The sequence below is a fragment of the Folsomia candida genome, unplaced genomic scaffold, assembly GCF_002217175.1.
Source record: "Folsomia candida strain VU population unplaced genomic scaffold, ASM221717v1 Fcan01_Sc003, whole genome shotgun sequence".
Classification (NCBI taxonomy): domain Eukaryota; kingdom Metazoa; phylum Arthropoda; class Collembola; order Entomobryomorpha; family Isotomidae; genus Folsomia; species Folsomia candida.
In genome coordinates this window covers 1,125,846-1,153,398 of record NW_019091195.1, presented here as the reverse complement: position 1 = coordinate 1,153,398, position 27,553 = coordinate 1,125,846, and the positions used below count along the sequence as shown (strand labels likewise).

General features: G+C 37.5%; 11 protein-coding genes and 1 long non-coding RNA gene across 14 annotated transcripts; 7 read left to right on the top strand and 5 right to left on the bottom strand.

Moving 5' to 3' along the window:
• Positions 1-66: 66 nt before the first annotated feature.
• On the top strand, positions 67-1,903 carry LOC110848018. Its single transcript, XM_022095110.2, has 4 exons — positions 67-449; positions 563-959; positions 1,086-1,452; positions 1,528-1,903. The coding sequence occupies exons 1-4, from the start codon at positions 200-202 to the stop codon at positions 1,786-1,788; spliced, it is 1,275 nt and encodes a 424-aa protein (XP_021950802.1). The 5' UTR covers positions 67-199; the 3' UTR covers positions 1,789-1,903.
• A 569-nt stretch (positions 1,904-2,472) lies between these two features.
• LOC110848017 lies at positions 2,473-3,372 on the top strand. The gene is made up of 3 exons (XM_035849953.1): positions 2,473-2,835; positions 2,915-2,972; positions 3,057-3,372. Exons 1-3 carry the CDS (start codon positions 2,506-2,508, stop codon positions 3,134-3,136), a joined length of 468 nt encoding a protein of 155 aa, XP_035705846.1. The 5' UTR covers positions 2,473-2,505; the 3' UTR covers positions 3,137-3,372.
• Positions 3,373-3,982: 610 nt separating this feature from the next.
• LOC110845624 (calpain-B) lies at positions 3,983-7,317 on the top strand. The gene is made up of 5 exons (XM_022092079.2): positions 3,983-4,383; positions 4,489-4,661; positions 4,750-4,935; positions 5,016-5,663; positions 5,742-7,317. The coding sequence occupies exons 1-5, from the start codon at positions 4,199-4,201 to the stop codon at positions 6,782-6,784; spliced, it is 2,235 nt and encodes a 744-aa protein (XP_021947771.1). The 5' UTR covers positions 3,983-4,198; the 3' UTR covers positions 6,785-7,317.
• Positions 7,318-7,437: 120 nt separating this feature from the next.
• LOC110848016 lies at positions 7,438-8,214 on the top strand. The gene is made up of 3 exons (XM_022095109.2): positions 7,438-7,686; positions 7,766-7,943; positions 8,019-8,214. Exons 1-3 carry the CDS (start codon positions 7,679-7,681, stop codon positions 8,094-8,096), a joined length of 264 nt encoding a protein of 87 aa, XP_021950801.1. The 5' UTR covers positions 7,438-7,678; the 3' UTR covers positions 8,097-8,214.
• A 116-nt stretch (positions 8,215-8,330) lies between these two features.
• On the bottom strand, positions 8,331-11,395 carry LOC110845621 (gamma-aminobutyric acid receptor subunit beta). Its single transcript, XM_022092075.2, has 10 exons — positions 10,950-11,395; positions 10,661-10,881; positions 10,551-10,569; positions 10,346-10,481; positions 10,117-10,264; positions 9,967-10,041; positions 9,590-9,891; positions 9,388-9,508; positions 8,997-9,303; positions 8,331-8,914 (listed from the first exon to the last, which is right to left on the bottom strand). Exons 1-10 carry the CDS (start codon positions 11,024-11,026, stop codon positions 8,794-8,796), a joined length of 1,527 nt encoding a protein of 508 aa, XP_021947767.2. The 5' UTR covers positions 11,027-11,395; the 3' UTR covers positions 8,331-8,793.
• A 995-nt stretch (positions 11,396-12,390) lies between these two features.
• On the bottom strand, positions 12,391-13,967 carry LOC110848015 (retinaldehyde-binding protein 1). Its single transcript, XM_022095108.2, has 5 exons — positions 13,619-13,967; positions 13,445-13,545; positions 13,188-13,341; positions 12,809-13,113; positions 12,391-12,725 (listed from the first exon to the last, which is right to left on the bottom strand). The coding sequence occupies exons 1-5, from the start codon at positions 13,740-13,742 to the stop codon at positions 12,495-12,497; spliced, it is 915 nt and encodes a 304-aa protein (XP_021950800.1). The 5' UTR covers positions 13,743-13,967; the 3' UTR covers positions 12,391-12,494.
• A 2,570-nt stretch (positions 13,968-16,537) lies between these two features.
• Positions 16,538-17,576, top strand: LOC110848014 (cell wall protein DAN4). The gene is made up of 2 exons (XM_022095107.2): positions 16,538-16,711; positions 16,770-17,576. The coding sequence occupies exons 1-2, from the start codon at positions 16,589-16,591 to the stop codon at positions 17,409-17,411; spliced, it is 765 nt and encodes a 254-aa protein (XP_021950799.1). The 5' UTR covers positions 16,538-16,588; the 3' UTR covers positions 17,412-17,576.
• A 1,603-nt stretch (positions 17,577-19,179) lies between these two features.
• LOC110848012 (cell wall protein DAN4) lies at positions 19,180-20,348 on the top strand. Of its 3 annotated transcripts, none has more exons than XM_035849947.1 (5): positions 19,180-19,320; positions 19,398-19,477; positions 19,535-19,693; positions 19,754-20,065; positions 20,120-20,348. In XM_035849947.1, the coding sequence occupies exons 1-5, from the start codon at positions 19,261-19,263 to the stop codon at positions 20,283-20,285; spliced, it is 777 nt and encodes a 258-aa protein (XP_035705840.1). In that variant the 5' UTR covers positions 19,180-19,260; the 3' UTR covers positions 20,286-20,348. The 3 variants fall into 3 exon arrangements, with proteins under 3 accessions (XP_035705840.1, XP_035705841.1, XP_021950796.1); XM_035849948.1 differs by having other exon boundaries at positions 19,754-20,146; positions 20,201-20,348; XM_022095104.2 differs by having other exon boundaries at positions 19,754-20,348.
• A 123-nt stretch (positions 20,349-20,471) lies between these two features.
• Positions 20,472-21,719, bottom strand: LOC110848013 (globin). Its single transcript, XM_022095105.2, has 3 exons — positions 21,448-21,719; positions 21,137-21,362; positions 20,472-21,051 (listed from the first exon to the last, which is right to left on the bottom strand). Exons 1-3 carry the CDS (start codon positions 21,669-21,671, stop codon positions 20,911-20,913), a joined length of 591 nt encoding a protein of 196 aa, XP_021950797.1. The 5' UTR covers positions 21,672-21,719; the 3' UTR covers positions 20,472-20,910.
• Positions 21,720-21,865: 146 nt separating this feature from the next.
• On the bottom strand, positions 21,866-23,253 carry LOC110845619. The gene is made up of 4 exons (XM_022092074.2): positions 23,045-23,253; positions 22,727-22,970; positions 22,292-22,660; positions 21,866-22,211 (listed from the first exon to the last, which is right to left on the bottom strand). Exons 1-4 carry the CDS (start codon positions 23,220-23,222, stop codon positions 22,085-22,087), a joined length of 918 nt encoding a protein of 305 aa, XP_021947766.1. The 5' UTR covers positions 23,223-23,253; the 3' UTR covers positions 21,866-22,084.
• On the top strand, positions 22,205-24,636 carry LOC118434995. The gene is made up of 2 exons (XR_004834421.1): positions 22,205-22,404; positions 22,500-24,636. It is a non-coding gene; the product is annotated as an uncharacterized LOC118434995 (long non-coding RNA).
• Positions 24,404-27,260, bottom strand: LOC110848011. The gene is made up of 12 exons (XM_022095103.2): positions 27,103-27,260; positions 26,945-27,039; positions 26,448-26,853; positions 26,311-26,387; positions 26,200-26,234; positions 25,995-26,125; positions 25,802-25,923; positions 25,263-25,677; positions 25,122-25,154; positions 25,003-25,030; positions 24,874-24,920; positions 24,404-24,811 (listed from the first exon to the last, which is right to left on the bottom strand). The coding sequence occupies exons 1-12, from the start codon at positions 27,147-27,149 to the stop codon at positions 24,511-24,513; spliced, it is 1,737 nt and encodes a 578-aa protein (XP_021950795.1). The 5' UTR covers positions 27,150-27,260; the 3' UTR covers positions 24,404-24,510.
• Positions 27,261-27,553: the final 293 nt, after the last annotated feature.

Below are 27,553 nucleotides of genomic sequence, written 5' to 3'. Positions count from 1 at the left end.
CTTCGTTATGAGAAAAACAGCAAATTAAATAATCTGACGTTTCGTTTTTATCAGAGAAAATAATCTGTCCAAATTGGGGTACTTTTTTTTGTCGTTTTTACTATTTTAGCAAGCACCAAGCTCCTCCACAATTTAGTACTGGAGTTACTTGGAGATTGACCACAGCTCAGACTTACAATTACTGAATTCTCTCGCGAAAATGAAGCTCACACTTTTCCTCGCAATTACTCTCGTTGTGCTTCAAACACAAGGAGTGTTTTCATACCTTTATCAAAAAGAGAACCGATACTCCAACATTTTAAAGAAATACTCTGACATTTCGCAACCAGAAGTTTCTGGGCTGAATTTGAAAATAACGGACGATTCCGTTAATAATTTAGTGGATAAATTGATAGCTGAAATCGGCGATGAGGATGAAGACGTTGACCGGTCTCTGTTTGAATTTGAGGGTAAATAAGTGTATTTAAAACTGCCACAAATTTTAGGCATAGGTATTTATATAGTTTTCAAGGGTTTGAAACTATTCTAAAATTAACATTCTTATAATTTTTATTTCATACAGACAACGATGATTTTAATGGCTTTGAGGATGTCGATTTGAATTCATGGGGCTCTGAGAAAAATGTGAAATATACGCCCTACCCAATACAACAAAATACTGTTGTGACCTCCACCGTGGGAAAATGGGGCTGTGTGTATTCTCGAATTTTCTCAATTTCCTCCAACAAAACCAAATCGTTTTGGAAGGTGCATGAAACTTCGAAGCAAGGAGGACAGATTTCCTCAGATGTTCAAGGTTCCATCGACACCAAGCTGACGGTAACATCATCCGGCAAGGTCTCGGGTTCCGTCAATAACACCGTGTACTTCGAGGGCAAAGAATATAAGACCAAAATCGGAGTCGAAACAAGTCTCAAGACCACCGAGGTCGACACTAAAGTTGGAAAGAAGGAACAAAGGTACATAAACACGTAATCATTTCGCTTGAATTCCTTAACTTTAAAACTTTAAGCTTTAGCTTTAAAAATTATTATCTAGAAAGCTCTTCGAATCTCTAGTAAATTTCATCCATAATTTCAAAACAGGTTCATTTCTTCCTCAAATGCCACCATAAAAACCAACGTCCAAGTCCAAAACAAAACCATTCCAATAGGAATTACCGTGAGCTCGAAGGCAGAAACATTCACAGCCCCCTTCAGAGTTTATCTCACTCTGTTTGAATCCGACTGGGAGTTGAATTTCTCTGCAGATAAGAAATTTTCTGGACAAGTCAGAGGCGAAGTTACATCTCGAGTAGTATTTTCCAAGAATGGAAAATCTTTGACAAAATCGTGGATCAAGGGATACGTAACAGCCGAAGGGGATCAAATTTGTTCAGTCAAAATGTTTAAGGTTGGATCTCACGTTTTCACGAAGACTGCCACGAAGGAGGAATCAAGCGAATCGAACGAGGTTATTATTACACAATTTCGTACAATTTCAAAAACTTAGTAACAAGTAAATCTAATGAGTGTCGATTTTTTCCAGAGCTCGACTTATGAAGACGATAATGCAGTGACCATTGACGTTTGCACTTATTCTAAAGGAAAGGTTTACGAGAGGGCGGAGGCCAAAGGAAACGTGACAGTATTCGCAGGAAGTGGAGCAGTTAGTTATGAAAAGGATGTAATTAGTGTGCCCACTTCTTTAGCACAACACGAGTACGGAATTCACTGGATGGTCAAAAATTTGCTTAATAGAAAATTGGCAAGTTGGGGTAAACCATCAACCGACATTCTTAATGTGTAAGACTTGAAACTGGAAGGACAATAAATATATAATACTTAAGACCAATACAATTTAACTTGTTATCAAATAAATGTTTCAATAAATAAGTTGAATATTCCTATGAACCGTATTACTGAATCCTGGGAAATATTAGGTTTTTTTATTTAATTTTTTGAATTAATTGCAACCTAACGTGCTACCATTTACCAAAATCTAAATGATAATTTCTATACCCTTTCATGTACATAAATGCCTCTTCTCCTGCACAAACTTTTTTTAGCTATTGTGTATTGCATATCTATCATGAACACAAACTTTAAATTGTTAGTTGAATTTCATACGCCTACGCTAGTCAGGACAATGGTGTGTTAAATTTAAATGTAAACCCGGAGTCCAAATTTTGTGTCTTACTATCAGTCGTTCACAGGAAACTAATAATATAATTCAAAATATATACATCAAAAGAGTTTCATAATGAAATTTCATATGCCTCTTGATAGTCAGGACAATGATGCGTTAAATGTAGCCCAACAAAACCAAAGTCCAAATTTGTGACTTACAATTAGCCGTTCACATGAAACTAATCATATAATTCAAAATATTTAGATACATCCAAAGACTTTTATATATAATGAAATTGTAAGACTCGTTGAAGTACAAATTTAATATACACTTCAAAATAATTAATATACATAATTCGCACATGTATTTACATCACATTTATCGTGAACTCTGAAAATGTACACAATTGCAGTCATGTTCATAACAACCTTGGAATTCAAGATTTGCAATGGTGTTTTGTATTTCTACGTTTCAAATCACGACTTTTTGGAAAGCCTTGACATTGGAAATATTTTCGGTGGGCAGTGTTTCACTGGAGTTCTTGATAAAAAGGGGCTTAACGCTCTCCCAGTATTTTTTTTCGAATTCAGTATACCAAAATTCCTGATAAAGTATCATATATTAATTTTTCGGATTCTTTCGCGTTACAATCTTGCGATGATGTCGAAGTGGATTTTTCTTTCGTTGGTCCTGATGGTTGTGTTTGCAAAGGCACAAGGACAAGGGGTACTTATTTGATTATATAAATATGTCTACTGATAAGTTCCCCTATCGAAATTTGAACAAATCATTCTAAAATCTTTAGCCAACGATTAGTTGTTGGTGCAATCTGTGGCAAATATTCACTAGGACGTGTTCCTGTCGTAAGTGTCATGCATATGCAGATACATATTTACAAAAAATAAATTATATATCTATTGTAATATGTATGATGTTTATAATTCCAGTTGTTTCCACCACTTCCACCACAATTGCACCACCAACCATGGCACCTGTGCCTATAATAAACAATGTGACCAATCCTTGATAGCACACAATATCAGGCAACATTTATTGTTAACTGATATCCATTTACACGTGAATAAAAGTTGAAATGAAATGAAATGAAATGAAACATACACACATACACCACAATTGAACATCTTTAATTAACCCCAGATGTATATATTCGAAAAATTAAACTTGTTTATTCATGCTACAAATTTTACTGTCAAATTGATCGAATATCATAGAGACTTGAATAAAATGCAAACTTACTGATTATTGCATGCATGCTAAAATGGGGATGTGAAATTCCGAAGAGTTGAAGGAGAGGAGTGAATAATTTTACCGATAAAAGTTAATACTTATTCGATTTGTTTGGGTCTTTTCATGTGTATTTTCAACCGATTAGGATGACCAGATTTATATTATTTTATGCACACAAGAAAGAATCTTCTGATTTTAGTCAGAACACTGGTATAGCTGTACTGATTTGAGACAACAGACACTTCCCTTGCCAAACTCTGTTCCAGTCATGGATCAGCAAACCATGATACGCTTTAGAAGTTGGAATCTTTACGACAGAGAATGGCACCAGCCAAACGACGTTATTGTTATGCTATGCATTCTGTTACAATGTCGTCTACATCATGCCATTACAAATTTTGGTAATTAATTGCTCCCAATTAAGTTTTATTTTTACTCTCAACAAACCTTTAGGTAAGCAACTTAAAATATAAAAGTTAATGTATATGCGTATGTAAGTATGTATGTACAAGCACACATCATTCCAGATTTGGCACAAGCACGATTTACCAGATTGATTGTAAATGTGCACCGAATAGAAATGTGATACACACCGGATTCCTTTGGAAAACGCGACCTTGAAAATCAAAGAATTACATTGTCGGGCACCAGAACAATTTAATGCTTCATGATTAGTGAATGGCGTTGGGTCACCGTTAATGACAAAATTAACGAAAAAAGTAATATTTATCCAAATATCCAATGAGCGTTCTTAGTATAGTTTTGACTTTTGAAAAGATAAGACCAAACTTCCCTAATTTTATCTTAGTAATTTCTCTGCTGACATTGTTCTTTGTTGAAAATGCCATACTCTTTACCCTCTGGGATTTTGGTGTATCGTTTTGGTGAGAGAGGAAGTGGATTTAAAACAAAGACAGGAAAAATCCTTGACTTTTATAAACTAAAAGAAAGTGGGCGCTGTGATAAAAATAAAAAATTGTTTAAAGACCCAAATTTTCCTCCGGAAGACACCTCGATTTTCTTTAGGTGCTGATTTAAGCTTTATTAACTAAGAACCAGTTAATGCTCATTGTTGAAATGTACATGCATATATTTGTATTACCTCCCATTGGAATGTTTGCCCTTTTGCAGTCAATCATTGGACCAACCCGTGGAATGGAAGCGACCGCATGAAATTGTCCAACAACCAAAATTCTTCATTGGGGGAGCTTCAAGATTTGATGTCAAACAAGGCGAGCTTGGAAATTGCTGGTTTCTTGCTGCTGTAGCCAACTTAACATTAAATCGACAATTGTTTCATCTGGGTACTTGTGAATTATTCCACTTTTTCATGCATTTTTAAATTTTTGCCTAATATTCACAATCATATATTCATATGCATACGTACATAAGTTGTCCCTGAGGACAATGCAGACTTTGACTCTCCCGATTACAATGGCGTGTTTCACTTTCGTTTCTGGAAATTTGGAAAATGGGTTGACGTGGTTATCGATGATCTCCTACCCACACGGAACAACCGTCTTGTTTTCATGCACTCGGATGATAAGGCAGAGTTCTGGAGTGCACTGCTAGAAAAAGGTTTATACGATATGAATTAAACCATTTATATGCACACAAATTAACTGTTAATAAATAAAAATTATGTATCCAAAATATAGCTTATGCCAAACAGCACGGATCGTATGAAGCACTCGTGGGTGGGAATGTATCCGAAGCATTGCAAGATTTTACAGGCGGTGTTACCGAAAACTGTGCCTTGGCTGAGAAAGCAGGAGGAGGAAACTTGTTTCAACTAATGTCGAAGGCATTTGACCGTTCTTCTTTCATGGGTTGTAGCCTGGATTCGGATCCAGATGGCGAAATTGAAGCAGAAGGACCGCTCGGACTCATCCGGGGTCATGCCTATTCCATCACCGATGTCAAAAGCGTCTCCATTCGCCAAAAAACTGCCACCGCTACCTCCACCGTACAACTTCTCAGAATTAGGAACCCTTGGGGAAATTCTGCGGAATGGAAAGGCGCGTGGAGTGATGGATCCCCGGAATGGGACATGCTTACATCAACTAACAAAAAAGAGCACAGCTTCGATAATGACGGGGAATTCTGGATGTCGTGTAACGACTTTGTGACCCACTTTCAAACTCTGGATATCTGCAATTTGGGGCCGGATGTATTAGATGAATTGGATCAAGCAAAGAAGGGAATTGAGAATGGTAGTAATAAAATAATGCAAAATGGAAGCGCTGTTGTGAGCCAAACTATGGAACGGAGAAAGAACAAGAAGTGGGTGGAACATGTGTTTGAAGGTATCCATAAATATTTTTTGGAAGATGTGTGCTTTAAAAAAATGCAAATAATTTAAAATACTTACGTATACTTGTAAGGTTCGTGGGTCAAAGGCGTTAGTGCCGGAGGGTGTCGAAATTACCCAGACACTTTCTCCCTCAATCCACAGTACATTATCAATTTAACCGAACCAGATGATGAGGATCCCACCCAGAAATGCACTCTTGTTGTCTCTCTGATGCAGAAATTTCGACGAAAACTTGGCAAAGATTTTCTCCCGATTGGATTCATCCTTTACCTGTTGGAAACTCCAGATAAAAGTCAACCAGCCCTAGAAATTCCGCTTGGAGAAGATTTCTTTAAATATCACGCAAGAGTGGAGTCTACCCTAAAATATACGCGCAGTCGAGAAATCAGTTACCGATTCAACCTGTCCCCAGGAACTTACGTCATCATCCCGTCAACCTTTCATCCCTTTGAAGATGGTGACTTTATTCTACGAATGTTTACCGAAACGGCAACCTCCACCAAGAACAATGACGCCGAGCTGGACGTAGAATGTGATCCGGACAAACGAGACGAATTGTTAGAAAATCTTAAAAATAGTGATAACAAAATCCTCGCAAATTCGGAAAAAGAAGCGGCTGAAGCATTTTTTAGACGAGTGGCTGGTGAAGATTTGGAAGTAAACTGGGAAGAGTTGCAAGAACTTTTAAATTCTACCTTCTGTAAAACTGGATTTCAAGGCTGGAGTAAAGATATTTGTCGCTCTGCTATTGCAATGATGGATGCCGATCGTTCAGGAAAATTAGGGTTTGACGAGTTTCAACAACTCTGGAAAGATATTGAATATTGGGAAATGGTGTATAAGAAATTTGATACGGATAATTCGGGGAGTTTGAGCTCATCGGAGTTGAGAAATGCGCTGACGTCTTCGGGGTTCAGCGTCAACTCGCGAGTAGTTCAAGGACTCGTTCTAAGATATGGGAATAAAGATGGGTGTCTTCAATTTGATGATTTTCTCTTGTGTGCAATCAAACTAAAATGCATGATTGAGGTTTTTAAAGAGAGAGTTCCGGATGGGAAAAAATCTGCTGTTTTCACCATTGATGATTGGGTTGATATAACTCTATATTCTTAAGAACATTACTGATTATGAGTTTTGCTTGTAAAATCGATTTTTGGGTTTGGGGGTGATGGCATTGGTAGTTAGCCAAATTTTATGTGCTGCATGAATTATTAATTGACATTGCCTTGTGAGTTTGGATACTTGTGTAATTATTACATATGTACATGGGTATAATTATTACAATACATGATTACAATACATGCAAGTCAGATGCATGACAAACGGTTACAAATTGCTGGACATGTCTGTCTTCACCGAGCCTATTCTAGCAATTTTAGTAGTAATATTTATGCGTAATTGCGATTACCATAAACTGAAAGCATCCTGGAAAGCGTTGTTTACTAAAATATGAATGATGCTTTCATAAAATGCTTACGATTATGTAAGCTATTAATATGTATGCGTATTATATACTTATGTATGTGCCCAGTCAAGTGTGTGCTTTATTCATCTCATAAAATTGTATAATAATCTAATCTTGTATTTTAGCTGTAAATAATATACGTCAATGAAATGCTCACAAGTAAACACACGAATAATCCGCATAATTTAATTTGTTTCAATTATATAAATTTGACTCGTATTAATTTATTCATATCGAAAACAATTCACACATAACCAACCGTGATAACTCCGAAGTACATAAATAAAAATATGTTGACACCTAATGACGATGCATACACACATCATTTCCTTTTTCAGGAGGATGAAATAATTAGTCAAAATCTATGTTTACGCAGCATCTAATCCTTATATCTATTATGGCTCGAATCCTAATAGTAAATAATGTTCATATTTATAAGCAAACACATTCATTGTCGTCTTATTCAGATTTTACACGCCAGAAGAACAGAATATACCAATTACCAGGTTTGATAACAAATACTTCCTCAGTAGAAAAATACCATGAAAAGGTTAAATACACGACTATACATGAATACGAATACATATTTTAACACCCATTTTAAATTATATTTGGAATTTTTTACGTAGAACTGCTCTTCTCATCGTCGCCATTGCTGTTACCACCGTTGCCGATGATAACACGCTTGCGACAAAGATCGCACGGTATGGAGATTTAGGATTGAACGACGACAACTCCATCGGAAATGCAACCTTAATCGATTCTTTTCTTGGAATTGAGGCCACTTGTGTTCGATGCTCTTCTCCAGTAACCAATTTTAATCATAAATACATATTTAGTGAAGTTTGAGAGTATTTAATTGTAATTATATTTTCATTGCAGTGTTCTGCGTATTGCTGCTGGGTTCCACCTACGCGATACTGCTACTTCAATGGACGGTGTTGGTGCATATCAAAGTAAATTGTATAGATAATTAAATTGCCGATTTCGTATATCTACATATGTACAATGATACCCTGGGTCTATACACAGTTTTTTTATTTTTGTTAAATAAAAACAATTTTAAATATGATATGTATTTATTTTTGAAACGTACGGTGGACAAATATATAATCGTGCAAGTTCATACATATAAACGTAAATATGTGTATCATGGAATTTGGTATGATAAATAAATCAGCACACTTACAAATATATTCGTCACCAGTAAAAATTAAAATTTATTCAACGATCTCCGCCCACCACTCTAATCTCTAAGTGGCATGCAATACGTGCATTTCGTGAAAATTCAAAAAAATTCAATACCCGTAAACGATGTATGTGTGTTTGTGGTCAAATTATTCGTCGCACTTATTTTCCTCTGTCTACATGTAAGTGTGTCTCGTTCCTATAAAAATCTTGTACCCGAATTTGGTTTCCATTCAAATACAAATGGTAAATTTTGGTCAGGATTCTGTTGATTCTGATATAATTTTTCCATATTGATTGATTGATTTTTTGTTTATCTAACATTGTGAGAAGCTCTGAGGGCCAATTGGTTCTTCAAATAGGTTCTTTTGTACTCTGACGTGATTATCATATATTGTTTACAGTGCTGTGCTCTGCTATTGGCACATTATAAACCCTTTTAATTGGTAATTATGTGTGTATTTTCTTCTTATTCCGAGTTTTCAAACGCTGTCAGTCCCTCCACGTTGAGGGTAGAAAGCTGCATGTATGCAATCCAGTAAAAGGCGTGAAATGAGATAAATGAGATTGGAAACACGATTCTGCTATATCTGCAACAAGAAATATGCATCAGTGTGTATGCTTAAATTGACACATTTTCAATATTTAAAACTCGTATTAAATTTAACGAACTTATCAATTGTGCTCGGCGTTACTGCACAAACGTGCGCATCTCCCATCTGTGCTCGCAATTCAGTTAGCGTTTTTGCTAACTGGATCGCATCCTTATCACTGGAATGGGTTCCTCCAGGCTGTTGACTTCGACACATTGTTGTTAATCTAGACTCGGGAGGTTGCATCCAAATGCAAGTCTGCGGAGGTGGTGGTCTCGGTAAGGAAGCACCCGCCTTATCGCGATGGGTGGCCAAATACTTCATCGCTGCCAAATGACGTTTACGCATGTCGATGCGTTTAGCAACGTATCCGACGGCCGCGTACTCTGCACATCAAGATGTAAAATATCAGGAAATAATTATATATATTATCACAAAAAATATGGAAATTTTGGCAATTTTTTACTCACCCAATAATGCCGCAAATACAAAAAAGAAGCACGTTCCCAAGAAAATGTCGATACTTTTGACATAACTTATTTTAGGGAGCTCCTTATTTGTGTTAGACATTAGAGTTGTCATCGTTAGGACCTAACGGTGGACACAAGTATGAAAAATTATCGTGTTTTGTTCATCTTTATCGAAAAGTGCAAGTTTCAATGTTTCATATACCGTTGTGATTCCTAGAGGCACCCTGGCAGAAGACGCGTTCCTGTTAATCCAAAAGCTCACCCAAGAGATTATGACGATGAGCGAGGAAGGTATGTAAATCTGGATAAGGTAATATCCCATTGACCTCACAAATAAAATCTCACACGCCAGGCGAGAATAATTTCCGGTGAGGAGCGAAATTTCAAAAGTTCGTTGTCGGTATCCAACCACCTTGAACTGAGGTAGCTGGACGTCGCTGCTGACTCCCACAGATGTTGGTCCCCTTGCCCATTTATACCCGATGTCCGACATTGAATACCCGTCTAATCATGTAGTTAAAGCATAAGTTAAAGTGATTATAAATGTTTAGATGTATGTATGTAAGTGGCGATTCATACATGACTCGATTTCTATCGTGCAAAGTTGAGAGTCCATAGGAAAGCGTCTAAAATCCATTGCACATGCGGCAGTCACTGAGAGAAAATTGAGACATGCACTCATTGTACATATTTGCAGCTATATTTATCAGCTCATAAATAAAGACAAACCGGTAAGACGAATAGAGCGTAGGATGTCACCGTCCTTCGATATTCGAAGGAATTCATTAGATGTGGTAGCGAGATGGAAGTGAGACGATTTCTCATTTACAAAGAATGTGTCCGGAACCCAAATTTTTCGCAAAAAGTCCGTACTCACCTAAACAATAGTTAATAACCATTAAAGTTTTAACCACTATAAATATTAAGTATTTTCAGTAGCTTTAAAAGTTTGTTTTACAGAGAGAGTTGAGATTTGATCTGTTGCTTGAAATTGAAGGCGTGGATCTTTCCACATTTGTCGAAAGTAAAAATCGACCGTAAAGTCCATGTGTACTTCGGATATGCTGGAGATGCTGAGCACGTACAGCGTAACTCTATTGATAAGTAGACATATTAACATATGCAAATTTTTATGCAAAATTTATGATAATGTAATTAATTACCCCACAACTACGGGTTCACCTGTTCAAAGAGAAAATCGCATATGTACATAAGCACCACTAATTAATACATATCCAGTGTAATGCAATAAAATTCTCGCCTATGTACTCACCCCCGTAATTTGGTCGAATCCTCTTGTCATACCCTTTCGCCAAAGAATTGAGAATTGCGGTAACATTAACCGAAACATCCCTCGGTGGCGGTGGAATTCCTCTCTTTTCGCGAGCTTTCGATGGACCCTGATCACTTATGCAAACATCCTGTTGCTCTTCTTCCTCCGGGAAGTGAAACAATGTCGGGTGGAACGATTCGGGTTGAGAATTGAGTAGCCACCTTATCAAAACAAACTTTCTAATTACCAAAAACTGATTCGAGATAAGATGCAAATCTGCCATGTTTACCTTTCCAGCTTCATGTTCCTCTCAGGCGGCGCATCCCGTTTTTCTACAGTGATACCCTCCCCCACAGCGGCACTCATGATGAGCGTGGGTGTGCAAAAAAGCACGAAAAAAGCGAGTCTATTAAAGTCTGCCGTTTTGACCAACTCAAGAGGAAAATGGGCGAAAAAATAAGAAAAGTGGGAATTAGCCTCCCAAGGTGAAAGCAGGTAGAAGAAAGTCGCAGTGGAGCTCTGCTTGTTGGTTCGTCATTCGTTATTGGGTGCGTACTACTCCTCGTCAATTCGCTCGAGTCCCATCCTACGTGACTCCCGGAGTCGGGCAATACACATTCAACAGGAGAAAGCAAGTGGGGATCATACTTTCTCTGACTCGGCGGTGGGTTGGTTGGTTGGTTGGTTTTGCAAGGATTTGCAGGTTGGCTGGGTGCGTATAGAGGATACGCTACGCAAACCACGACTGAACTTTCTCCTCGTAAATTCATCCACCATCCAGGCTTCTTGTTGGGTCGATACACTTCAGCACACTCTCATCATCAGGATTTCATTTGCTCCAGGCCTGTATCGACTCGTGATGGTGATTTAACTAGTTTCCGCAAGGGGAAATGAAACCATATTGGTTGTTCATTCCTCGATTTCATCCTCACGTAATGCAGGCTCATTTTGGCTGCAATATTTCTATTACAAAAGTTGCGCAGTTTGTATGAAAGCACATCAAATCCTATGAAAATAAACAACGGGGTTGGAATGTCATCAAAAGTTATGTATTCTCGGTTTTATGCTTAGTAATATTGTCATAATATTTTCATGAAGTTTATCCTGTTTTCATAAACATCACAAATAACTAAAATACAGATATTTAATTTTAGAATCGACCTGTGATATACTATCGAAGCAATAAAACTCACCATGTTCAACAGTTTAAGAACAAAGTATTTTTCTCTGATCCACGTTAAGCAGGCTATTTCTCAGCATTGATCGGCACCAATCTGGAAACTTAATCCCGACATTTGTCTTCCGCACGTAACTTTTCTTTCCTCTGCTTTTTTATATGTATTCTGCTTTCACTCTATCCGCCTTTCGGCAACATCTTCTACATGTTAGAGATAAGGGCAAATCCGTATTCTAGCGGTGGAAAGAATTCTCCAGAGGAATTCTAAATGCCCGATCACGTCGAGAATTACAGAGATGTTCAGGCCACTGAAGCATGACAGACTCCAATAAAAAAGCACATGAAGAAAGAAAGGCTGTGCTCAACGTAGAACGGACTTTCATACACTTACTCCATCAATCCACACCAAATCGTATTACGGGACCTTAATGGACTTCTGTAAATGACTGGACATATATCAACCCTCGCCCATTTAGCGTAGTGGGCAGGTCAACAACTTAAGCTTTGTGTTCTTTTACTCACTATTGACACGCAAGTATCTATTCTTAACGAGTTGTTGCTCAATGGACATAATCTTTTATTCTCTCAATATATAAATAATATATGATATCTACAATCCTCAACATTTCATCGAATTTCGTGGAACATTTCACGTAATTAAATTTTATTAAATTTATTTGAGTGCTTTCTCTTAATCCCATTCGTCGCCATGAACTCGTCTTGTACATGTTTGATTAGAATGAAAAGTTCGGGATCTTTCAGAATTTCATCCTCAATTTGGTCCATGTACGCCTCTTCATCCGGTATCGTTCCTCCAAATTCAACCGGAAGCCTGTCCGGAGCCATTAGTTTGGTCATGTGTGACATATCATTTCTTGTAATGTGCATCTATTTATAGTAATAAGTATGAAAGTTAGTATTAGCTTCAAATCTGAATATAAATTTAGAATTAGTGTCCATCAAAGTCTCACAATTTTTCTGATGTCTTCTGGAAGAATCCATTTAAACATGTTGAACGATGCTTCAAATAAACGTAGAGAATTGATCGCGACCATGCCCTTAATCATGGGCGGCATGGTGGTGTACAATCTTAAAGACATCATGATCAGGTCCACCGACGCTTGTCTCGCATGCGCAAGTTTAAATCCAGAAACGTCCGAAACCACAATTATACCTTGACGTTGTATTTCGGCCGACATTTTAGCAACGGCGTAGATATAAAGGGCACCTGTCAACGCGAGGTGCTCAATGTTGGCTTCTGAAGGTTTCCAATTTCCTGCAATGAGATGATTTTTGTAAGTATTTCGAACGCGTTAGTTACTTTCACTCATATTTTTAAAAAATGCTCACTAATTCTAAAAACAACGATTGCGGGGCCCTTGTCGACGGGGCGTTTGACAACTTGGAACAACTTTTTCTCTATAATAGGCTTGAGTTTTAAGGGGTCCAATTGAGCAAAGAGTTCCGGATAGGTTTTAGTCGCATGGTAATGAAGTGCTTTCATCTACACATATTTGTAAATAAATATATTGTACATGCCGACAAATATGTATATCACTCACTAGACTGTCAGAAAGCGGTGTCGCATTTTTAATATTGCAACTCACCGATTTGAATGCCAATTTTGCGTCCAAATTGCAGCTCCTTAGTCCGGGAATTACCAAGCCTTTTGTAGCGTATTTTCTAAAAGGTAGTGTTTCTTCGTCATCTATATAATGATGCAAATATTATTTTGTTGCAACTTTCATGCTCTCTCCTAACTCTCCTATTTCATTACTCACTGTCAAAGAGTTCAAAGTATTCTTGAATTGCTCTGTTTTCATCGTCCGTATATTCGTCCGACTGATCTCCAAACTTGCTCAGCGTCTTTTCCAGATTTTCGTCAGAAATATAATCAAGAGTCATTTTGATAAGTTTTGATAAGATTATTTCAATATGCAAACAGTGAAAAATGATAAGATCTTAAGTGTCCAGAGGTGTCTAAATGTTAAGCATATCCTGTCATTCGACGAGGCAAGCTTAACTGTAACTGAAACTTGGGGAGGAAAATCCCATCCCTTTTTGTCCGAAAAACGTGTACATAAATTGGCTGGCACAATATGCTATCTTCTTGACATCATCTACAGGTCACATCTGCGTGTTAGTTTATATAAGCTAATAATCTCACACACGCCTCATCATCAAGAGGCGACAATAACATCTTAAAAACCCCTCTTCAATTGGAGCATTTCCATATTGTTTCAGTTAAAATCATGAATGTAAATACTATAGTATTTACATTCATGGTTAAAATGTGGTATTTTGCTACGGGTTTGCTCCTTATGTGTGCATGGGTTGGATTTGCCCGGACAGCAAAAAGTTCGCACGGTGGTGAAGTTTGCTGAATAATCGTAGCGAGGGAATAACCACTTGCATTTCTTGGTTTTCTAGGATTGCTCAATTTGTTTATTGTTGTATTGCTTTCCACATACTGCAAAACGAATGATTTGCATTAATGATTTGCCAACCACGGGCATAATAATTGGTCTCCGTTGGTATAATCATCTTATGGAATGGCAAGTCTGCTGGTGCGTGCTCTGGTTAATTGGCACGTTTGGATTTCATATATGACGTCAATCGTTGCATTACTGTTATGACGCTATTGGATTGAAACAGATGAGATTTTTTGGAATTTAGGCGTGTGTTAAATTGTGTTAGTTTTATTTCTCTATATTATTTGCAGCTTACTGTGTCTAGTAAATATTTATTAAAAATTCGTATGAACTTATTAGTACTATTTTGATGCAGATGACCCAAGACTCAAATTTAACAAGATACATATAATACAACCACACTCATGAAATTAATTGGTAGGAAGTACTTATGCATTGCTCATGGTTGGGAAAAATGTGAAGTTTCATCTAGGTGTTTATGATGATAAATATGCACAATGACTCACTCTGCACAATGTAGTATTTAATTGGAAATTATATGATGTGACTATAAGGAAATTGTTTCAATCATAATTAAATTTATTATTACTCGTAATTACCTTATAAGATGAGGCATTCCACTGGATGTGTACAACTTTCCCTGATTCCATTTTTCAGAGAGAGACAGAGATTCAGGCTGATTCTCGCAGGTGTCACTACCCGCTCGCAGAAGGGGCGTATGAAACTCACCAGTCTTTGTCTCTCTCTGACAAACATTTTATGGTGAACATTTTCTTACCAACGAGCATCTCATTTAATGTAATATGTAATGCATTCATGTGCTTAATGTGCTTAATGTGCTTATCTGAAAAATTGATAAGTACACTGATAAGCACTGTAGCGTTAATTTTCGAGCGCATAGTATCATTATAAATTCCGAAACGCGTAAGTTTTAAATTTGGGGCGGTTTGGACAGACTAAATTTGCTTATCTTAAAAATTGATAAGTACACTGATAAGCACTGTAGCGTTAATTTTCGAGCGCATAGTATCATTATAAATTCCGAAACGCGTAAGTTTTAAATTTGGGGCGGTTTGGACAGACTAAATTTGCTTATCTTAAAAATTGATAAGTACACTGATAAGCACTGTAGCGTTAATTCTCGAGTGCATAGTATCATTATAAATTCAGAAACGCTTAAGTTTTAAATTTGGGGCGGTTTGGACAGACTAAATTTGCTTATCTTAGAAATTGATAAGTGCACTGATAAGCACTGTAGCGTAAAAATTTGAGTGCACATTATCATTATATATTCAGAAAAGCTTAAGTTTTAAATTTTTTGGCTATTTATTATATACATGTCATTATTGCATAAGCTGCCTTGCTACGGCTCTTGCCTTATGAAGCGCCTCCCCCAGAAACTTTGACCCCAAAAAACTCATGGTAGCGGCCATTTTTAGTCGGACAACCAAGGCTGAAAATGTAGCTCTTCTCATGAAGAAAAATCTGGCATCAGGTTGTCAGACTAAAAATGGCCGCTACCATGATTTTTTTAACGATTTATGTGTATGTGAAAAAACCGCCAATTTTCGAATTTTGAAACTCTTGATGCATCAAAATGTTCGTATTCAAGGGGGAAGTCAAATGTCAAATGCAACTTGGGGTCTAAATCTTTTTGTACCGAGTGTACATTTATTTTCTCACTTTTCCCAATTTTCTTCCGCAATTTTTGAAGGGGGTGTGGTTGCATATAAATTAATAATAGCTACGTTATATTGATCCTTTCACCAAAATATAAGGTTCCAATTTTTTATGCGAAATTCGGTGACATCGAGGCGAAAAGGGGTTGTACAGTACACTCGGCCTTCCTCAGATATATTATAGTGAAATTCATTAAAATGTTTTCTAAAAGCTTAAAAGGCGAGCTGTTTTGCTGACAATACTCCTAGGTTATCGCAAATATTTCTTTCCGGAAATGTATCAAATGCGAATGAAATATAATTACATGCCAATCATATCTGCAAATATGTACCCAGAGTTAATGAAATGCATAGAAATGAATTAAGTAAATAAAGTTAGGATTAGTTGTGCATAGCTTTACCACCTTAGAACGTTGCACTGATAAACGAAAGTATCCATTCTTAGCAACACAAGTAATAATCTCATCAGCACATAAATTCTGGCTTCGGAAAATTCAGAAATTAAATGGTAACTGCAAATTCCCACAATTCAGGGTCACGATTATTTCCTCTCCAGTCTTCCTTGTCATGAGACTCGTGCTTCTAATTCAGTTAATTTCCTTCTTCCATTGCTAACACAACCACCCACAACAACTTCACAATGGCTTTAAAGCTATCACTTTTTGCCGTGATGGCAATAATTATCTTGGGTGCCGAGTCTCGCCCTCAGCTACCACAAATCCCTCGGGAATTCCAAAATATTAATTTTGAGCAGTATTTACGGGTTAGCTTTCTAAAATGTTTCAAGTTTCTTTCAAATTTTAATCTTTTCAAATTTTCAGAATGAACGTGCCATGAAGTTCCAGTTGAAATGCATAATTTACAATGGGCCATGTGACACGATTGGAAAATTCATTAAGCGAAATATTCCCATCTACCTCCGAACCCAGTGCAAAAACTGTGACGAAGATCAGAAAAAGTTGGCCGGTAAATTTATCCTCTTTCTCCAAGAAAACTATCCAAAAGAGTGGGACGATGCCCTCGTCAAATATGGAAAAAATACCTACACGCCGGAAGAAATTTCTCAATTTGAAGAGGAACTTGGGGTCAAAATTATCCGAGATAAGAACGGCCCAACCAGAGCCCCTGGAGAGAAGCCAAACATTGATGGACTCATTGCTCTAACGAAGGAAGGATTGAATGCCGCTCTTAACACGAAAGCCCCACTAATTTTGGGTCAGATCGGGTCTGCCACGACCATCGTGGTGGCGAAGGGCACTGTTCCCCCACAATTGGCGCAGTATGTCACGTCCCAAACTACGACGACTGCTTCTTCTCCTACGACGCCTGTGACAACGACGTCGTCATCTTCGACTCCCACGGAAACAGCCCAACCTTTAGGAGAAGGACAAACAGACGTGACTTCGATTACTGAGGACGGGGTCACCGATACTACGGATCAAGCACCGACGACCGAAGCCTAACGGTTTTCATGCTAAGTGTGAAGTTAATAATTAACGGGTAATTATTTAGCTAATTGTAATCAAAGTCAAACTGAAATTTGGATTACATTGTTGAATTTGTGATAATCATTTCTTTATGTCTGATCGTAATAAATTAAATTATGGAATTTTTCATGGTTATGAATATTTTTCCTTGCTCTGCTTCAGTTTCATTGAATTAAATGACCATGCATGGAAGACAGGGTAGCGGGTATTCGATGATTATACAGATAGAATTATTTACCTTTAATGAACACCTTCATTAAGAAATACATGAATATTATTACATACGCATTTGGGAGTAAGAAAGCACCACATTCCTTTTTATCTTTATTACAATTACAAGATAATTGTTGAATAGTCATGAACGGCGCATAATTGGATGAAACCCAGTGTGACCTCTAATGGATTCCTATGGACAGGATGTAATAAGAATTAAGGATTTTTTGTACTTGGGTCATTAATTTTGTCACCCTAGCTTGTAACAGTTTAATCGTCTTTTTCACATATATAGAAAATCCGGTCTTCGGGAATTCACAAATTATCACTGACGTTTTAACCTTTTGTCAAGGCTGAAAATACGTCGTTGGGCAAACACTACGTTGGGTTGGTTGGGTACGGAGCAAAGTAAATTAATTATTCATTAACTATTTTTTGTTTGTTTTAAAGTCGTTCCTAATTTTAGAAAAGTCATAAAGTCTCAAGGATGATAAACGTGAAAATGGAACCCCGAATCACTAGAATCAATCAGTGTGGTCAGGTTTCTAGTTGTGCAAAAACTGTGCATAATTTCACTTACGTTCTTATTTACCCAACAACATTTTTTCACTCATGACAAAACATTAAAAATCAAGTGACAATTTATCGAAGTCTCCAACTCCAGATTTTCTGCATATCTACAGATATATCAAAAGCTCGATTGAACTTGAGTGACATCAAATTAATCCCCAGAATGCAAAACTTTTATTCTTTTGGGCAATGGATGCCATTATTATACGTGTTATTAGATTAGATTTAGAAGATTGTCTAAGCATTAGCGTTCTGATTCAGATTCAGATTCAGATTTAGCATCCTGATGTAAGCATTAATTCTGAAAAATGACTTTGATATTTTATTGCTTTCTAGGAACATTTCCATTGAATAAATGTCAAATCATGGCATTCTTGGATTTCCAAATGTCAAGTTCCGAAATTAAAGACGACTTATGCAAATAAAACATTTGAGACACAATCTTGCTATATGTTTCTTATATCGGCGATTAGCATATACACCTACATATAGTAGGCACATGCATAATATGAGGACATACTTATGTATGTATAGCAAAGAAGTATGCCTGATTATTCAATGTTGAGTCGAGTGTTTGATCCAAGTGGGGAGAAACACTCCAATTGTGACGACGACTAAAGTTATGACATGTAAAAGTAATTCAAATCCTTTTTCTGTCACATTTGGCCAGTGTCCAAACCATATAAATCTTTATGTTACGTACAAGTTTAGACAATGTGGGGATCTTAGAAGATGACTTGCACATACCGCTCACTGTATAGCACAGATAGAAACCATAATTCGGTCAATCAAAGTGAACGATTAGTTTTCCATTGAATTGCACAAAAAAGAATTCATCCATATGTTAAGCCATTTAATTCAGGTACACCTCGTCAACCTTGCATGTTTCATAGGAATCTTAAACAAGTAAAAAATGAACCAAAATTTATGTATTTATATCCGTTCCAGTACAGAAGAAAGGTTCAGAACGAATTAAGCTGCATGAAGCAGGTTGTTACGTTATAATTTTTAGCTTTGACGAAAGCTATTAATCGTGGGGAAAATGAGATTTCAATTTTTACTAGTTGTTCTGGTCATCTTTTCGGTAGTGTCAGTGACACTGGTAAGTGCTTATGCATAGCATGTGGTATGGGCGCTAGTGTTATGTTAATCCTTCCATGATTTAATTTCCGAACGCAGTCCATGAAACAAAAGAAGGACCGCAAAAGATCAAATGAGTCAGGATCTGAGGAATCTGGCGAAACGTCTTCTTCGGAAGAGTGAGTGCGAAAACTAAATGATACGCAAATTGTAGTACATAATAATTTTTATTGTAGAAAGGGTGAGACAGACAAGAAGGGATCGATGAGAATGCGTGACGGACCACGTGGTCGTGGAAGAGCTTCAACTACAACCACAGCCATCCCATTATGTCCAAGAATGAAAGAGCAAGATAAAGAAAACGACAGTCAGATGGAAATGAGAGATTCGAAAGAGTAAGAATAAGTTCAACTAATGACCAAATGATTTGCCTAATATCTAAGATTTTCTTGTAGACAAGGGGATGAGCAACAAAAGAAACGAAGAAAGCATCGTCGTCGTCACCGTCACCGGCATGGGCGAAGAGGAAAAAATGGAATGGCATCTAGTCCTTGCACCACAACGCCAACTACTACAACAACTTCAACTACACCAAGCACTACAACAACTTCGACTACTCCAACTACTACAACAACTTCAACTACACCAAGCACTACAACAACTTCGACTACGCCAACTACTACAACAGTTTCGACTACGCCAACTACCACAACAACTTCGACTACTCCAACTACTACAACAGTTTCGACTACACCAACTACAACCACATCAACTACGCCAACCACTACAACCACATCAACTACGCCAACCACTATAACCACATCAACTACGCCAACCACTACAACCACATCAACTACGCCAACCACTATAACCACATCAACTACGCCAACCACTACAACCACATCAACTACGCCAACTACAACCACATCAACTACGCCAACCACTACAACCACTACCACCGAGAATCGAGACAGAACCAAAGGATGACATTGCCAATTACCTCCAACTCGTGGAATTTAGTTAAATAATAATTAAAAGCATTCAACACAACATTCCAAATTGATTACAGCGAGTTCATTACATGCTTGATCGTAGTCCATGGTATCGAGAAATACATGATCAACCTCGTCATATGTACACTTCATTAATAATTATAAAATGTTATCCCGATTGACTTTTTACACGATTCAGATTTCGATCTTATTACAGTAATATTGTACACTAGCGTTTAAGCCCGTCTCCCGCCGGGCTTAATTTTTATTATCATGGAATTTGGGTGGGATTGTTCATAATTCCACATAATTAATTTTTTATGGTATTTACATATGTAATTAGCTGGAAATGACTGTTTCGACTTCCGTTTCGGAAAATTACTTTCACTTCCGTTGCAGACAAACATTTCCAGCTTATAATATAGATTGAAAAGCAAGAGATTATATACCCACTAATTTTTAGGTCAGACATGAATACACATAATGATATTTCTTTAAAGTAAACAATTGTTCGCCGAGTCTCTCTTGAAAAATGCTAGTGTAGATATGCATACAAATGTACGTACATGTTGAATAAAAACTGAAAAGATATGCTTTCTTCATAATTTAACTAAACTAAACTAGTCTTCTACACTGTTCAGGCCTTCTCCAACTTTCCCAAGTACCACGTTTAGTGTTTTAGTCCAGCCACGCATAACAACCGGGGTAAATAATTTTCCTAAAGCGATTGAAAAATAATCCAGTATGGCATTGTTGAGGTTCTAATAAATAAGCAAAGCATAATCGTTAAAATACGAAACATGAACATGAATACAATTAATCATTGTCACAAGTTTATATCTTTACTTTAAAATCATTCAAGCCCAATCCTCTTCCCTTGTGGTTTACTCCAGTTTTGAATAAAAGTTCGCCTAAAACTTCGGAATCCTCAAGATGATCTACAAATCCGGATAACGCTGTAGCCACAGTGAAAGCGTGTGCCTTGAAGGCCCTATTCGTAGTCAGTTCAGCTTTCTTGACGTCCCTGAAAGCAGGGAATTTGCTTTGATATTGCGGGTACAGCGAAAAGAAGCTATAATAAATTAACAAGACATTAGTCAGATAGAAATATGCATATATTTTTTATTAATAAAAATATGCATGCAAATAGACCTTACTGAAGGAAGAGATTGATGGAATGTGTCTTAACGTCCTTTTTTACTAGCGCCCAAGAATCTTTCACAGCCTCCAACTCCTCCCCAGTCAGAGCACTGGAAGCACTTTGCACGTATTTGATAGTGCTGGGGGCATATGTGGAGGGTGTTCCCAAAATCCATCCCAACAACCACACCCAGCCTGCAATGAAACTGTCGAAAATTTGTTTCCACAAACTGCTCGCCATGATTATGCGACTGAAAGAATGAGACCTTGATTTGGTTTGATGAATTAAAAAAAGCTTATTGTATTCAAGGGAGCTTATACATACATTCTCCGGTATTGATACGCTTATCACATCGGTGTTGCTGATAACAAGTACAACGTGTTGTGTTCATACGTAAATATGTTATAATAACGATGATGAAATTTAACTCTCCATTAATTGGATAATTTTAAGTTTTTATTTATACAGGGAGTTATTAATTATGTAATTATTTAAGAATAACGACATTTTGAACAAAGACCTCACCGCAGATAAGTGCATAATAAACATGAATTTTTCAATAGTTAGTGATGAATGGGTTCAGGATATTTACATATTTTCCGTGTAAATGTGTATGTATAAATATATAACGTTTGTAAGCCTATTTGAGTTAATTATGACCATGTCCAATCAATGTTGATTCCGTTCGCCGTCACAGAGCCATCAGATATGAACACCATTATTACTACCTTTGATGAGCGTGCATGAACATAATCCGGATTTAATTGCTCATTGCAAACCCTAAAAAACAAATACAATACACACAAGTCAATTAGATTTAAGCAAATCATGCAAAAATTATTCTAAAAACACTTTCATACATTTCTTCGAATACAAATCCTGTCGTATAAAGATCAAAGAAAAACAATCGGATGGAGTCTTTACATCGAGGTTCGATGGCGTCGCCCGCACCGGCGGAATTGATAGAAAATTGGTAAGCAATTGCAGGATCAAAGACTGCATTTGGTGGCTCAAACAGAAAAATGCTCAGTTCATTGTTAACATATGGATGTGTTAATGACCCATTAGACCCTTGCAGGATGGCACTAGTTCCGATAGAACTGGGTTGATTATCGTCGTAATTTCCTTCAAACTCTAGAACAAATCCGGTTCCGTGGTATTGACTGTCGGTAGCAAAATGAATAATGGCCACGGATCCATTCACTCTGACCGGAGTCCCATCATGTTTTCTGTTTCAGAGTTTAATAAAAATTAACACTTCGAAAAAATTTGGAATGAATTGGTAAAATTGTTACAGTTGAATTTTATCCATTATTCTAGGGTCGTTATCCAACTCGGTAAGAACATGACTGAACCCACTGATATGGACATAATCATTTGTATCAGTAGAAAGACCAGATTCGACAAGGCGGAAGGTGATTGAAGATGCCTCTCGAACTCGAACTATCCACAAACATCGTTCCCAACTGCTGTACGTTTCATTTAATTTGTAGGATATTCGCCCGCTGAGGCCTTCTAGAATTTCTCCACAAACCGAAGCTGTGGACACAATAAGATTTAAAATGTAAATTTACGAACGATGGGAATTCATTCGTTTATTGATTATGTATTACATTCTGGAAATGGATCATCCGTAGTTGAAGGAGCCGTAGTTGAAGTAGTAGTGTCATCAAATTTTGGATAATAGTCCAGCTCTATCCTCCCCCCGGACGTACTGTTTCCATCGCCATCAGTAAACAAAGCTACGACAAATTGTGACCTAACCCCTTGAAGTAAAACTGGGCTAGTCATTGTTGAACAAATCCTAGTCAAGGATAAAATGGGCCCATTTTGAGAAAGTGTAATCTCATAAAGAAAAAGAGCGTCACAAAAGCAAGAATCTTCCCCGATTGAGCAAGCCTGAAGTTCCAACCGGTTTAATGCAATGTCGACCGAGCCGTCAACCTCCTCCCCTTTCACGAGCCAGGTTGAAATCAAGTTATTCTCGTAGTTGCCATTCACCGGGTATTTAATGGTTCCTGAGGAACTTTGAATAAAGTTGGAGACATGTTTGGGTCTCGATGTGTCAAACGCGGACCCTTCCCAGGAAAGTGTGAAGAGGAAGAGTTCGCAGATTGATCAGGGCCCGCATAAAATATCACGGCGATGGCAGACCGTCCCAAGAAAACGGTATTAGTTGGTGGTGATTGGTCACAAAATCTGTAATGCATGTGTATTGTTATACAAAGGCCACATATAAAAATACTTAATTTATACATAGGATGGTATTTATTTATTGCATACGTGTAAGATTCTGGCTCTGGGCCAAATACCAAATTGGTCAGTGAATATAGTCTAATTCCTGATGTGGAACAGTTTGCGTTATTTTCTGAGGTGATGTTAAAATTGTCAAAGGTCAACCTAAAATCTTGCAGTGTTTGAAGGTGAATTATCCAAGTGCATATTTCCCCTGGAGTAGCAGTCGACCCTGCTTCAGGGTACGTCAGCGATCCGGAGTTAGCTTGAATGCTCCCACCACAGCCAACAAATTTAGGCTGTGATAGAGCAGAAGCTGAAAGTAGGGTGGATAAAATAAAGAAACACGACAGGTTTGACACCCCCATTTTTGAGGTTGTCGACGCTCTCTTGGTTGATGCTCTTCAAATGACAAGTGCTACAATGAGGTGACTGATGTATATCAATTATTTTTGATTGATCATTACGTCAGAAATGTAATCGATTGCTTACTTATCTATCGGTAAGTGTGGCTGGTCAAGAGGTGCAGATGTATTTTAAGTAGTGACGTTATGGATTTTTCTACTTTGATACGTAATATACATACAGATAAATGTACATACTTATTTATCATGTATGGATGATTATACGTTTGTACGTTTGTAAATGTGTAGCATACTCGGTTTGTGGAATTTAGATTGAATAAGGCACGAATTATTTCATGTTTCTCATACGTGGATATAAATCACCAATCGAGCTGCATGATTTTCAAATTGATTTAATCGGTCACAAATTATAATTATCTACTTTGTATATTTTTGATGTATGTTCAATGGTATGATTTATTTGCATTCGGACAATGAATTCAGGGGGCGACGTTGAAAGCCTCCGTCTCGCTGGTCAATCCTTGTGGATCATTCCTGATATCTGGCGTCTTGAAGTCTACCTGAACCGTCCATGACCCCGCTTGTGCATCAACCTCAAACAAATCCCGAAGGTCGGTCTGCTCCACCCCGGCACGGAACCACCTCACCTCCAATCGCTCATCCTCCACCTCATTTCCAGGCTCTCTCAACTGACCCAGTTTGAGAGTGTTGAGGATCACGGGCCTCGATCCGTCAGGATTTGGTACGACACCCACAGCAACGGAATCGATGATGGAAATCCTTGTTACAAATTGGCACATTGAAATAAATTAGGTAAATTGTACATTGTTAAAAATACACACCTTGTCAAAAATTGATACCACATTCCCTCTTTACAAATTGGACAAAACTGTGTAAAGATAAGAGAATATGTATTCATTTGTTGCATAATGAGTGTGTAAATAAGCTGTAATTATAAAAGTTTGTCGAACCGAATTCGAAGTCATATTGCGCATCAAGCTAGATGAAAAAAATTGAGGGGTTAATTACTCACATCATATTCACATACATATTTCAAATACTGAGCAACATGATTAAACACTTGTCGTACCAGCCTGCATTTGTTGGTCGGAATGTTTTTTGTCTGAATTGAAAGTACAATCAAAATTAGCGACAATCCATCATCATAAATATTTCATAGTCACAGATAATCATGTATAAATAATCATTCTGATAATCCCCCGTACTTTACCTGGATACATCCCAAGTAGGATAAGCTGAAACCCAGTTGTTATCCAAATGGAATTGCGCTTCTGATCCAAACTCGTGCAGTGTTATGGAACAAATCATTCTGGGAATGTCAGGATTAGTGGAGGCCGTCTTTGAGCGAACGCTAAAGGTGTGCTGCCCTGGTGTGAAGCCGTTGGTGCCTCGCCAGTCGTAAAATTCACGATCATCAAATCCTCTTGTCGCCCACGGGAGGACTTCACCATCCAAAAGAAACTCTAATGAATCCTCTTCCCCTGCGGCAGAGACGGATACGAGCAAATACCAGCGAGAGTAAGCCCCATCCGAAGTGAAGGTGAAACTTCGAATCCCTGTGCTTAAATCTGCCCATGGGTACTGGAGAAGACGGTAAATGGCACGCTCCTCAACGGCAGCCGTACCTTGTCAAACATACAATCTTGATTATATTATTTTTAATAAAGAGATTGGCTAAGCCATACAACAATAACAATAATTTTATTATTTTCTTGCATTAATAAGAGTAAATTAAAGTCCATTTTGTACCTTCTGATAACCAATGCCGCCATCCTACTGCAGCGAGCGTTCGAGCAGCGTTAACCCCAGAGTAGACTTGTCCATTATCATACTCCTCACCCACATTGACAAAATTGTGCCCCATTTCGTGTCTATTTAGAATAAATGTTTATTCTCGGTAAAACCTTACCAGATATTATCGGAGTTATCATTTAATTCATACCTCAGGACGACAGTACCAGTTCTATTGGACTTTGTAGAGATGACAAATTCACCTCCAAGACCGCCATAGTAATCGTCGTTACCAATTAAGGAAGGGTAGTCACACCCACTCGTCCCAGTAAGACGGCAGACCTGTCAAGAAGTTACATACTAAATATTATGAGCACAAATTATCTGTATGGAAATAATGACTGTCGTATATTTACGGTTCTCGCGTATGCGGCATTTCCAGTGAAAATTCCTGTTTAAATAAAATGTTCAAATAGGTTGAATAAAATACACAAATAATACGTTGATGATAATGATTTCACACTAACCACGAAGTTGTCCGGCTTCGCGATACAATCGAAATGGTGTATTTTTTGCTCCATTGTAACCAATTCCAGAGTCCACGCTAAAATTCATTAACATTATTTTCACATCGGTACATATGCAACCCATTAAATTTTTGTACCTTTGTACGTAAATCGCCCATATGTTGAAGACGGGAAGATACGAGCGGAAAGTTGCCCCGTTAAACATGTCTTCAGTCAAACGCGCAATGTCATCAAAAAATGCTTGACGCTCCGTGGCTTGATAACCGTCACCCATGAAAACTACGTCAATTCGATTAGCCTGATCCCCACCGTCAACAATTTTAACGATTTCTGGTTCATTTTGGAACAAGCTAGGGGTTGGAGAATCAACATGCTTTCTAGATTTGCAGAGCGAGTCGACATGAGCTTCAACTGTCGATTCTTTCTTTCCCCAAATCTCAATAACTTTCGTGGTATCTGGGATTTCGAGCATGGCCTCGGCTGGGGCGTGGATCCCAGGCTTTAAGACCGTCACAATTTCTTGAAAGTCCGATGTTCGAAAACCTTTGCATCAAAAATTTGTCTACTAATTTACATTGGTTCTTCAGAAATTTGTTATTCACTAATTTGTGATGTGATCAAGATGGGATCAAACCTTTATATTTTCGGAGAGTTTCTTCCGAAAGAATGGTGCAAGAAAAGTCATCGTCAGGGTTTTGGAGGATGCGACGATAATAAGCTTCTCCAGAACTATGCCAAGAAGTCAATTATACTAAAATGTTATAATTCTAGTGAAAATATAGCCTTACTTACCAGCCAACGATAGCCGTCAACAAAATTAAACCTGCGAAATGCTTCATTTTTTATCAATCCGTTACACAAGGAGGATTCTGTCCTACTAAATTTGTGAGTAATAAAATTCCCGATTTTGTACAAAAATTATTGTTTGCTGACGAAATATCAAAACCGATTCATTATCCGATTATGAAAGATAACATTGTTAAGGTGTATGGATTAGGAGCAAACCCAGATCTTATCCATCCGTAGTTGGATCATCGAGACTTTGATTGAGTGTACATCTCGTTTATCGTATGTTCATCGATCACCTTGTCCAAATTTCCAACTTTTGAGATAAATCAGGCCAAATACATATTAATGGTTAAATATTAAAATATTATACATTTATACAGAGCAATATTGTAAATTTAATTTATTCCACATGACATAATCGAAATAAATTATTATGCACGGAGCAGTATATTTA

What these genes read in the sequence shown, in the direction of transcription:
- LOC110848018 (XM_022095110.2), top strand. Translation starts at nt 200, where the DNA reads ATGAAGCTCACACTTTTCCTCGCAATTACTCTCGTTGTGCTTCAAACA. An exon ending in GTTGGAAAGAAGGAACAAAG is followed by an intron (nt 960 to 1,085) that starts GTACATAAACAC and finishes ATTTCAAAACAG; the next exon opens with GTTCATTTCTTCCTCAAATG. An exon ending in AATCAAGCGAATCGAACGAG is followed by an intron (nt 1,453 to 1,527) that starts GTTATTATTACA and finishes GATTTTTTCCAG; the next exon opens with AGCTCGACTTATGAAGACGA.
- LOC110848017 (XM_035849953.1), top strand. Translation starts at nt 2,506, where the DNA reads ATGTACACAATTGCAGTCATGTTCATAACAACCTTGGAATTCAAGATT. An exon ending in CAAAGGCACAAGGACAAGGG is followed by an intron (nt 2,836 to 2,914) that starts GTACTTATTTGA and finishes TAAAATCTTTAG; the next exon opens with CCAACGATTAGTTGTTGGTG. An exon ending in CACTAGGACGTGTTCCTGTC is followed by an intron (nt 2,973 to 3,056) that starts GTAAGTGTCATG and finishes TTATAATTCCAG; the next exon opens with TTGTTTCCACCACTTCCACC.
- LOC110845624 (XM_022092079.2), top strand. Translation starts at nt 4,199, where the DNA reads ATGCCATACTCTTTACCCTCTGGGATTTTGGTGTATCGTTTTGGTGAG. An exon ending in GACACCTCGATTTTCTTTAG is followed by an intron (nt 4,384 to 4,488) that starts GTGCTGATTTAA and finishes GCCCTTTTGCAG; the next exon opens with TCAATCATTGGACCAACCCG. An exon ending in GGTGGAACATGTGTTTGAAG is followed by an intron (nt 5,664 to 5,741) that starts GTATCCATAAAT and finishes TATACTTGTAAG; the next exon opens with GTTCGTGGGTCAAAGGCGTT.
- LOC110848016 (XM_022095109.2), top strand. An exon ending in GTGTTCGATGCTCTTCTCCA is followed by an intron (nt 7,944 to 8,018) that starts GTAACCAATTTT and finishes TTTTCATTGCAG; the next exon opens with TGTTCTGCGTATTGCTGCTG.
- LOC110845621 (XM_022092075.2), bottom strand. Translation starts at nt 11,026, where the DNA reads ATGAGTGCCGCTGTGGGGGAGGGTATCACTGTAGAAAAACGGGATGCG. An exon ending in ATCAAATCTCAACTCTCTCT is followed by an intron (nt 10,265 to 10,345) that starts GTAAAACAAACT and finishes ACTATTGTTTAG; the next exon opens with GTGAGTACGGACTTTTTGCG. An exon ending in CACGATAGAAATCGAGTCAT is followed by an intron (nt 9,892 to 9,966) that starts GTATGAATCGCC and finishes CTACATGATTAG; the next exon opens with ACGGGTATTCAATGTCGGAC.
- LOC110848015 (XM_022095108.2), bottom strand. Translation starts at nt 13,742, where the DNA reads ATGACTCTTGATTATATTTCTGACGAAAATCTGGAAAAGACGCTGAGC. An exon ending in AATCGTTGTTTTTAGAATTA is followed by an intron (nt 13,114 to 13,187) that starts GTGAGCATTTTT and finishes ATCTCATTGCAG; the next exon opens with GAAATTGGAAACCTTCAGAA. An exon ending in CAGAAGACATCAGAAAAATT is followed by an intron (nt 12,726 to 12,808) that starts GTGAGACTTTGA and finishes TACTATAAATAG; the next exon opens with ATGCACATTACAAGAAATGA.
- LOC110848014 (XM_022095107.2), top strand. Translation starts at nt 16,589, where the DNA reads ATGGCTTTAAAGCTATCACTTTTTGCCGTGATGGCAATAATTATCTTG. An exon ending in ATTTTGAGCAGTATTTACGG is followed by an intron (nt 16,712 to 16,769) that starts GTTAGCTTTCTA and finishes TCAAATTTTCAG; the next exon opens with AATGAACGTGCCATGAAGTT.
- LOC110848012 (XM_022095104.2), top strand. Translation starts at nt 19,261, where the DNA reads ATGAGATTTCAATTTTTACTAGTTGTTCTGGTCATCTTTTCGGTAGTG. An exon ending in GAAACGTCTTCTTCGGAAGA is followed by an intron (nt 19,478 to 19,534) that starts GTGAGTGCGAAA and finishes TTTTTATTGTAG; the next exon opens with AAAGGGTGAGACAGACAAGA. An exon ending in GAAATGAGAGATTCGAAAGA is followed by an intron (nt 19,694 to 19,753) that starts GTAAGAATAAGT and finishes ATTTTCTTGTAG; the next exon opens with ACAAGGGGATGAGCAACAAA.
- LOC110848013 (XM_022095105.2), bottom strand. Translation starts at nt 21,671, where the DNA reads ATGGCGAGCAGTTTGTGGAAACAAATTTTCGACAGTTTCATTGCAGGC. An exon ending in TCCATCAATCTCTTCCTTCA is followed by an intron (nt 21,363 to 21,447) that starts GTAAGGTCTATT and finishes AATTTATTATAG; the next exon opens with CTTCTTTTCGCTGTACCCGC. An exon ending in TGGGCTTGAATGATTTTAAA is followed by an intron (nt 21,052 to 21,136) that starts GTAAAGATATAA and finishes CTTATTTATTAG; the next exon opens with AACCTCAACAATGCCATACT.
- LOC110845619 (XM_022092074.2), bottom strand. Translation starts at nt 23,222, where the DNA reads ATGACTAGCCCAGTTTTACTTCAAGGGGTTAGGTCACAATTTGTCGTA. An exon ending in GGATGATCCATTTCCAGAAT is followed by an intron (nt 22,971 to 23,044) that starts GTAATACATAAT and finishes TTGTGTCCACAG; the next exon opens with CTTCGGTTTGTGGAGAAATT. An exon ending in ATAATGGATAAAATTCAACT is followed by an intron (nt 22,661 to 22,726) that starts GTAACAATTTTA and finishes ACTCTGAAACAG; the next exon opens with AAAACATGATGGGACTCCGG.
- LOC110848011 (XM_022095103.2), bottom strand. Translation starts at nt 27,149, where the DNA reads ATGAAGCATTTCGCAGGTTTAATTTTGTTGACGGCTATCGTTGGCTG. An exon ending in ACTGGTACTGTCGTCCTGAG is followed by an intron (nt 25,924 to 25,994) that starts GTATGAATTAAA and finishes TATTCTAAATAG; the next exon opens with ACACGAAATGGGGCACAATT. An exon ending in CCTACTTGGGATGTATCCAG is followed by an intron (nt 25,155 to 25,262) that starts GTAAAGTACGGG and finishes CTTTCAATTCAG; the next exon opens with ACAAAAAACATTCCGACCAA.